The 9,076-nt window shown below is 35.3% G+C and overlaps 1 protein-coding gene across 1 annotated transcript; it reads right to left on the bottom strand.

Moving 5' to 3' along the window:
* Window positions 1–2,629: 2,629 nt before the first annotated feature.
* LOC131076843 (probable polygalacturonase At1g80170) lies at window positions 2,630–5,910 on the bottom strand. Its single transcript, XM_058014179.2, has 10 exons — window positions 5,803–5,910; window positions 5,505–5,696; window positions 5,288–5,419; window positions 5,028–5,198; window positions 4,643–4,663; window positions 4,328–4,535; window positions 3,711–3,792; window positions 3,531–3,639; window positions 3,049–3,165; window positions 2,630–2,954 (listed from the first exon to the last, which is right to left on the bottom strand). Exons 1-10 carry the CDS (start codon window positions 5,803–5,805, stop codon window positions 2,724–2,726), a joined length of 1,266 nt encoding a protein of 421 aa, XP_057870162.2. The 5' UTR covers window positions 5,806–5,910; the 3' UTR covers window positions 2,630–2,723.
* Between the last annotated feature and the right edge of the window lie 3,166 nt (window positions 5,911–9,076).

Here is a 9,076-nt window from a genome sequence, read left to right as displayed (position 1 = left end):
GGTGGAGGATTTCAAATTTAAGCTAATGGATCACCTGGTTAGAGGATTTAAACAACACCAAGCCTATTAAAGTTTACCCAGTTAAGGGATTTAACTGTTGTAATGGTTAGAGAACAAAAAGTTCTTTGCTGATATGAAAATAGCACTACCTTGCTTAATCAGATCCTTTTCGCTCCTATCTACCTTCACAACATTCTGTAGACACTCCTTTTGGTTCAACAAAAATCACACTACCACACTTAATCAAATTGCCAACGCAATTACAAAACAACTCATCAACCTTATAAGAAAATACAATAGGTTGGTAACACCACAAAACCTACAAATCTCATAGAGATTACAAACATATCGGTTCAATTATAACTGTTGGATTACATAGCAATCAACTACACATTATTCTAGACAACTTCAACCGCTCCTGGATCACCACACAATGGATCCTATAGCTCATCACGCGTTTTCCACTTCATGCTATGCATTTCCTCATTCCCAAGATAAACTATTATCTTCACTCACCAAATCCACTTTGAAGCTCATCACATGCATCATGCATACGTGGCATCTCCATCTCCGATCATCATTCGATCAAAGATCATCACAACCGATTCATCAAGCTTCATCGGTTAGGGTTCTACTGATCAACTAGTTAGGGTTACCGGTTTATCACTCTACTTCAATAATAATACCAATACCGATTGCCTACTCTGCTTTACTACTGGTTGCTTTACTGCATCACTACCGGTTGCAATACAACTTCATTACCGATTACTATTGATATCAATGACAACACTATACTTCATCAATGCAATCTTAATGCCAACAATTCTAATTGGTTGCGGTTAATTATCCTCTTTCCTAGTTGAATTTGTAATGTAATTGTAAAATTAGGGAAAAACCATGAATAATTGAAGCAATCTAACATAAATAGTAAGCTATAGATGTCCCATGGAGCCACCAATTAAGATATAGGCAAAAGATGTTTAGAACATGTTCTCAGAAGTTCGGTCTAATTTTTCGAGACCAAGTAGCACAAATCCACCTTGGTCCTTTGAATTTTTTGTCATCAAAAGTTGAATCTATTCATCGCTATTGACACCTCTAGATTCCCTAAGTACAACTGCACCTGTTTCATGCACACAAAGAGAGAGGGAAAGATGTTGGGAATAGAGGTTTGCCTTAGGTGAAACCCCAATTTTGGAATTAACCATGAAATTGAATTGATAAATGTAATGAAAGACTGTAATGAAATACTTTCCTTTTGAGGGAAAGGTTGAAAGTGCTTGAAACAACAATGTATACCCTAATGAAGTTTTGTTTGACCTTCACTAAGGTTTTAGGGTTTCATGTAGGATGTCTTCATAAAACATTGATCATGGATGCCATCTTCAATACTTGAACTATACTTCACTTCTACTCCAATGCTTGATGAATGACTGATTGCTTGCTCACTTGAATTGAATTTCGCCAAAGTGTAATTGAGATCTTGATTTCAGTTAGGTTTCAAATGAGAGGGGTAGACCTCCTTTTATACTTGTTTGCCCAAAAATCAAATTGAATTTTCAAAACAAGTCGATGTAGGATCCAAATTCCTGCTCAATTGTGATGATCGTTGTGTGGCCCCATTTTATGGCCCGATTAAGAGGACTAGGGCGTGGTACATCCTGGTCCTAATTAAGAACCAGGGCATGGGCCGTCCTGGTACTAATTTAGGACCAGGGCGTGCCATGCCCTAGTCCTGAAAAATTAGGACTCTAGAATGGGGGGAGGAGAAGGAAGATAGTGAGAATGTAGGGTAGATAGGTGGTGTGAGCAGAATCAACATTGCATTCAGGCCTCGGAAGTTGGAATGCCAAAGTGAGGACAAAATTATAAGCGAGTACAATTTAGGACATTGCATAAACAAAGTATATTATCTATCTAGTTTCAGCTTTGGAACTATTTACATCTAGTTACTTGGGCTTACTTATTCCATTTATTTTTTGTATCTCATGTCAGAATTTAGACACTTGTAAATGATCTTAGTTTGTCCTACGGTTTCATCCAAGAGTTGCTTGGACTTATATTTATAGTAAGGTCATCTTCTTGTTTTGTAATCATTCTATATTTAGTATTTTTTGGTAATATGACAATTCTATTCTTTTGCATCTCTCTTGTATAAGGTATTTGGTCTTGCTGATTAGATTCTTGGTCTTGCAAGTTCTTCTATTTCTCTGACTATCCCACCAATTGCCATACCCAAAACATCAATTATGACTTTGCTAACCTTCCGAAGAGGAAAATTATGCTATATCACATCCCTATTTCTACCTAGATCTTATAACAAATCATTAGATTTAAACTTTATCCCACTATCAATGACATCGAGAGTATTAACATATGAAAAAGTGTCATCAACAAATGCACATGAGAAGGAAAACTATGTTTTAACCCTCACTTCAAACCGAAACATACAAAAATATACACAAACTATCAAATTATTTATCCTTCCAATTAAAAAGAAATAATCATTATATTTTGACCCAATATTGACCAAAAAAACAAAAACAAAAAAAACTCCAATAAATTTAGAGTGTGAATTGTTCCTCCCATATACTTAATTCTTTCTAAAAAATAAAATTAGCTAGTAATGTATGGATCAATATTTCTATGCTTTATTAAAATTGGTACATGATTTTTTATTTTGAGCATTACAAATACAAGTAGCAGCCTGACTTGATATTCAGTCAATACCTGTTAAGGCAGTTAGCTGGATAGATATCTCCAGAAGCAAAGCCAAAAGCATTAATGCACTCTGACTTTGTGTGGGAAGTCATGACTGATTTTATATCAATATCTCTCATTACAATTCCTTTGCAGGGCACAGCCCTGCTGCACATTAAACTTACAGCCTTGGACATTGAGGACGTGCCTTTAATGTTTTTGAAGGTCACATCTTCTATTTTCACTGCAGAATTCTGCATGAAATTATATCAGATTAGTTCAAGCCTTAAAATAGATAAACAAAATAGCCATATTGAACTTAAATAGCATAAAGAATATCATCTTCACCTGATTTCCACAAGGTGAAGGGGAATCACAATAATACTGATCTATAACTATGGGATTTTCAACATTTTGAACCGTTATGTCTTCAAACACAACATCTCTCGCATACCCAGAGCCTCCCTGCATATCCATAAATCTCTATCAGCTCTGTTAATCAATTTAGTATTGAATTTATGAAACAATGAGCACACGTTAAAAAAAGATAATCCAAACTTCAGTGGATACTATGTAGTAGTTTAAATGCACTAAGATTTGCTCAACCATGTATAACTAAGAAATGTGTGTTCAAGAGATATAGGTAAATATAAAATAAAGTTTCTTACTGCTGTTTCTGGATTCGATTGTATGTTTTTTGATTGAAAAAATACACAATCGTATCTAGTAAGAAACAATATGGATTGTACAAAATCGATATCATTAATTCATTATCAAATATCACGATAGGTAAAATTTAATTTAATAATTGATGTTTTAAATTAAACAACCTGCCAAGTCTTGATTCTTGCTCCATTATTTGTTCCAGTAAATACAATGTTATGCACATCGATTTTTTCCACTTGTGCTTCTTCCCCATCTTTTCCTAGGCTCCCAATGCTGAAAAAATCAAAAGCACATTAATTTCATCCCTTAGACATGTAACTTCTCATGATTAAGTCCTTGAATACCTGATGCCATGGCCTGGTCCGCATGTTATCTTTTGAATATCAACATTGGAGGATCCAGATACAATGGAGATACAATCATCCCCTGCTTCACAATCAAGAATTCGTACAGCTTATAATGAAATACAGATCTTTATCAATTCATTAAGACCATTGTAATATAGAATTTTATAATTATTATAGTTTAGACATCTAAAAAGTTAACAACCATATATTCAAGGCCTTATTAAGCCAGGCCTAAAATTATATAAGATTTTTGGTGTGGAGCTTGATCAGTCTCCAATTGGCAGATTGTTGGTATGCAGCGATTGATCATGCTGCTGGGCTTAAATTTTGGTGATTTTGTCAGCCACATTTCTTCCCAAATCAATTAATGGAAGAGTGCAGAGCTGCAGGGCCCAGGGAGCTCATTGACTAAACTGACAAAATCACCAAAATTCAAGCCCAACAGCATCATTAGTCACTACATACCAACATAGGAGGCCTTCTTAGGAGAGACCTAGAAAACAAACAAGAATTCTTTATGCTTTGAATTGAACACCATTATTATGAAAGTTTAGGTTATACAAATTTTTTCTTTCTATATTTCACAAAATAATATGTATTTTAGACTTAGCAACCTGTTCCAATGTCACAGTTACTTATTTGGACATTCTTGGCTCCTTGGAGATGAATTCCATCTGTGTTAGGGCTCTGCTTAGGAGCTCTTATCTTTATTCCCATGACTTGGATTTCTGAGGAGTAGATTAATGCAAGGTGCATTTGTTGACTATTCCAAAATTGCAAGTTTGCCACCATAACATTTGTGCATTTCACTATAGACACTGCCTGAAACATGGGGAAAAAACACCTAATTTGTCAAAATTTTCTCAAAAAAAAATGATACTACTTCATTTTATCAATAGAATAGTAGTTTGTTTGGGCTAATTTCTAACCGTGGGTGCTTGCACGCAAGGCTGCACATGAACACAAGGAAAACCAAAAGCTGTCAGAAAAGATATAAATTTTAGCATATCTGAAAGCAATTTAAAATCAATTAAATTTTTTATATTTCTACAGTCTATGTTGTTGATTGTAATTGACTTCTGGATTCAACTGTGTGATAATTTTTGTATCAATGATTCGAGTCACACTTCGTGATCATTTGGATGAAAGAGAACAGTTGAAAGAGAAAATGACTTTTTTCTTTCAGCCGTTCTCTTTCATCCTGATGATGATTCATGGAGTGTGTCCCAAAACGTTGATGCAAAAATTCTGACACAATTGAATCCAAAAATCAATTACAATCAATTTAAAATCAACAAAGACAATTTCTCTTACATAATTGTCGTTCACTTTACAAGATTTGGACCACCATATATAGCCTTTGCCATCTATTATGCCTCCACCATCTATAGTGAGGCCTGAGACGCCTAAGAATTGAATCCATAGAGTCCTGTCATTCCTATTCCAGGCAGATGGTGACTTTGGAGCCACTATTTTCCCTGCAATCTGTGGAACATTCCATATGACAATCTATCCTGCAATTTTTTTGTTAAAGATTACATATAAAAACACCAATTAAATTTATCTCTTCTTACATGGACTGAAATGTGAGATTTGCAAGGGCCTGAAAATGTGATGGGACTCAATAAAAAATTGTATCCGCTTGGCACCACTACCATTGCATTATAAGGTGCTCTGCATGCTGCTTTCCATGTGTTGAAGAAGGCCTGCATACCCAAAGAAAGATTTAGTAGTAAAGGGTTGAATGGTGATAAGCTAAAGAAATTTTAGAACTTCATGATAAATATTTACAAGATTATCATCACGTGAACCATCACCAACTGCTCCATATTCCATAACATTGAAATTCACTGAATGGCCCTGATAATTTTGCTTCCTCCTCTCGTAGTATGCTGCTGTTCTTCCATCAGGATAAATTATGTGGGTAGCCAAGCATGAATCCACAGAAAGAAGAACCAGAACAATTGCAACTGTAAACACATTCTGCAGAGTTTCTTCTTTGATTCAGAATGCAAGAATATCTTACAGGTAAAGATTAAAAACAAAGCTGAAGCTAATAATTGAGAGCATAGAACTGTGCTAACATTACCATCTTTAGATATGCTGCTGCTACTCTAATCTGGTCGTGAAGCAGCAGATATCCTTAAAATATGATATCAGTGCAGGATTATATGCTGCTTTGGATACAAGGTGTTGCCTACAACAACATATATATATATTGTTGGAAGCTATTAGCAGTTTCTACTTAATCAAATGGAAATAAAACTAATCAGATGCGGTAGAAGATTGATTAAGTTTTTGGTAAATTCCATTAATTCGTTAGATTGATGTATTCTTCCATTTGTGACATCTTTATTATTGAATTGAAGTTGATTTCTTGTGGAAAGAAAAAACATATAAAAGTCAAAATATCAACTAACTTTTAAACCAAAGAAATTGAAACTAAGAGGTTTGACATTAACTGCCCCTGCAATTTTTTCCAATGATGAAATGGACTGAAACTAGCAATAACTTTTAAATATTGTGAAGGTTAGGTCACAACAATATATATATTAACTTTGAAGGTAGTTACATTTTCGTTACTTCATTTCAAGCTACTTGTTCACCAAATTTAGAATAAAATTTTGATATACAAGATAACATTAAATTTGCCTAGGGCTACTGTTCCACCTAGAACAGGCCTTAATAGATAGCTTTTCAATATTCTTGACCCTGAGAATGGTGAAGCATCCATTATGTCAGTTAGTTCAAAGTTGTTAAGGGTGGTTTAAGCATGGATTTATCAGTCTCATTTCAACAACTGCTACTGCTCCAACAGAATAAGTCCATGTTTAAATTATTTTATTTATCTGAAATCATAACTTTTAGGGTAATAGGCGTTCCTATTGTAGGAAAGCGAAGTATCGCTAAGAACAAAATCAAGGGTTTGAAATCTCCATCAGGGTTTGATCTACAATACAAATTGCCCTGGCCAAACACGTATTCAAATTTCTTGAGCTAGTGTCAAAAGTAGAAGATTTTCTCACATCACTGCAAAGATTTTCTCATCTCTGGCCACGTGTACATACCCCGAGGGTTTTCCAAGTTTATTTCCACTGTCCATGCCGGGTTGTTGGGAAATTCTCTGCTTGCAAGAAACCTTGAAACACTTAGTCATTGCGGGTGAGGACTTTATAACATTTCCTTTTTTTGGTTCTTCTTAGTTTTATTATTATTTTTAGCTCTGAATTTCTCCATTGCCTTCGACATATTGCTCCGAATGATTAGATGTTGAATTTGTGAGCGAAAATGTTGAGCTTTTGGTTTCTTGTTCGAGATTTTAAAGAATTTATTGCGTGAATCTCGGCGTTTTCTGAGCTGTTTTTCCTTGCAGATGAATATTAAATGCATTTTCCAGTTTTTCTCTGAAATAGCATTTCTGAGAAGATTTAAATAAAAGGCATTCAAAACCAGCAGAATTGAATTTTACAAAAATTGACTTATGTGGATCAAATAACTGTTGCAAATGCACTCGTGGTTCTGTGGAAATGAATCTGCTCCTTACATTGTGCCGTTATTTGAGCTCGTTTACTGAATAGCAAAGAAATTTAGTGGCACACATTTCTTCGATGATGATTACAGACAGTAGTTTTAGCGGGGTTCCTATATTGATGGATTTGTTCCTTTCGATCTAAAAGATGAAAATATTTGCTTATAAAAAATATTCTATTCAACCAGACTCATAATTACAAGCAACTTCTATATTGTCGAATCACATGAATAATGTCATATCCTTTTAAAAGAATTTTATTAATTAGCATATATATATATATTGGTGTACAAGTCGAAGAGATGTGGAATGTCAATGATGAAAAAAATTAATTCTACTTTTTTCCATACATTTGTGTAGTACATGAGGTCATTTGGTAAGTCATTTAGCAAATGATTTTGTTTGTGCAACAAGGTCTTAATGGATAAGTGATAGGTTCACATGAACTATGCATCAACTTACAAGGATCCAAACACGAGTGAATCACAAGCTTTGAATCACAAAGATTATTAGGATCGATTACCAGTAGGAGAGAGGGGAAGATAGGGATAAAAACAAGGAGCAAGAGAGGGGGGAAGAGTGAGAGAGGGGTAAGGAGTTAGAAGTAGGGGATTGAGATGGAGGTGGTGAGTGATTTAAAGAGGAGAGAGAGATAAAGAGATAGAGGAGAGGATAGGTAGAGATGGAAGAGACAAACATATAAAGAGAGAGAGGGGGCATAAAAAGACAAAGATAGAGTTATGAAGTGAGATATACAGAGGGAGAAATATAGGGGTAGAGAGAGATGGGGAGATGATGAGATGAAGAGAGAGGTAGAGAGATAGATGGATAGAGATAAGGAAACGTTTTTATATATAGACTTGGGGAGAGATGAATATAGAGGTAGAGAGAGATACATAGGAGAGAGGGATAGAGAGATGATTTAAAGAAGAGAGAGAGAGAGAGAGAGAGAGAGAGAGAGAGAGAGAGAGAGAGAGAGAGAGAGAGAGAGAGAGAGAGAGGCATAAAAAGATAAAGATAGAGATATGAAGTGATATAGAGAGAGGTAGAGAGGGGGGAAAAATATAGAGGTAGAGAGGGGGGGAAAATATAGGGGTAGAGAGAGATGGAGAGATGATGAGATGAAGAGAGAGGTAGAGAGATAGATGGATAGAGATAAGGAAACATTTTTATATATAGACTTGGGGAGAGATGAATATAGAGGTAGAGAAGAAGATCAAGGATATATATATATATATATATATATATATAGTGAGAGAGAGAGAGAGAGAGAGAGAGCTATATAAATATATAGATATAAGGAGATAGAGAGAATGAGGGAGAGGGAGCAGTATATAGAGAGATAAAGAGAAGTAGATATAGACAAATAGAGATGATGAGAGGGGGGGAGAGAGAGGGATCTAGAGAAACAGGGGGAGATAGAGGGAGGGAGAGAGAAAGAGGGAGAGATATAGATATATGGGAATAGAGATACAAAGATATCTGGGAAGATAAAGAGAGAGAAAGATAGATATAGAGAGATAAATATGGGATAGGGAGGGAGTGGGGGAGAGATGAGGAGAGGGAGGGAGATACGTAGATGTGGAGAGAGGTAGGCAGAGAGGTAGAGAGAGAAGAAGGGGGATAGAAAATGATAATGAGATACAAATGGAGTAAATAAGAGAGATAGAGTTAACGAGATATAGATGGAGAGAGAGAGGAGAGGGAAATATGTGAAGATAAAGATAAAGAGGGCAAGAGTAAGGGATGAAGGTGGTGATAGAGACAACTTAAAGAGAGAAAAAAAAAGATAGAGAGAGGGGGATAGATAGAAAGATAAAAATAGAGATACAAA

This window comes from Cryptomeria japonica, chromosome 10, assembly GCF_030272615.1.
Source record: "Cryptomeria japonica chromosome 10, Sugi_1.0, whole genome shotgun sequence".
In the NCBI taxonomy this organism is placed as follows: Eukaryota; Viridiplantae; Streptophyta; class Pinopsida; order Cupressales; family Cupressaceae; genus Cryptomeria; species Cryptomeria japonica.
Note: the sequence above shows the minus strand (reverse complement) of the source record. Positions and strands in the feature narration are given on the sequence as shown.

Excerpts from the sequence above, each read along its gene's own strand:
- LOC131076843 (XM_058014179.2), bottom strand. Across the intron at positions 3,793-4,327 it reads TAACTGTGACATTGGAACAG|GGGATGATTGTATCTCCATT; the intron begins GTTGCTAAGTCT and ends ATTGTGAAGCAG. Across the intron at positions 3,640-3,710 it reads GGACCAGGCCATGGCATCAG|CATTGGGAGCCTAGGAAAAG; the intron begins GTATTCAAGGAC and ends TGATTTTTTCAG.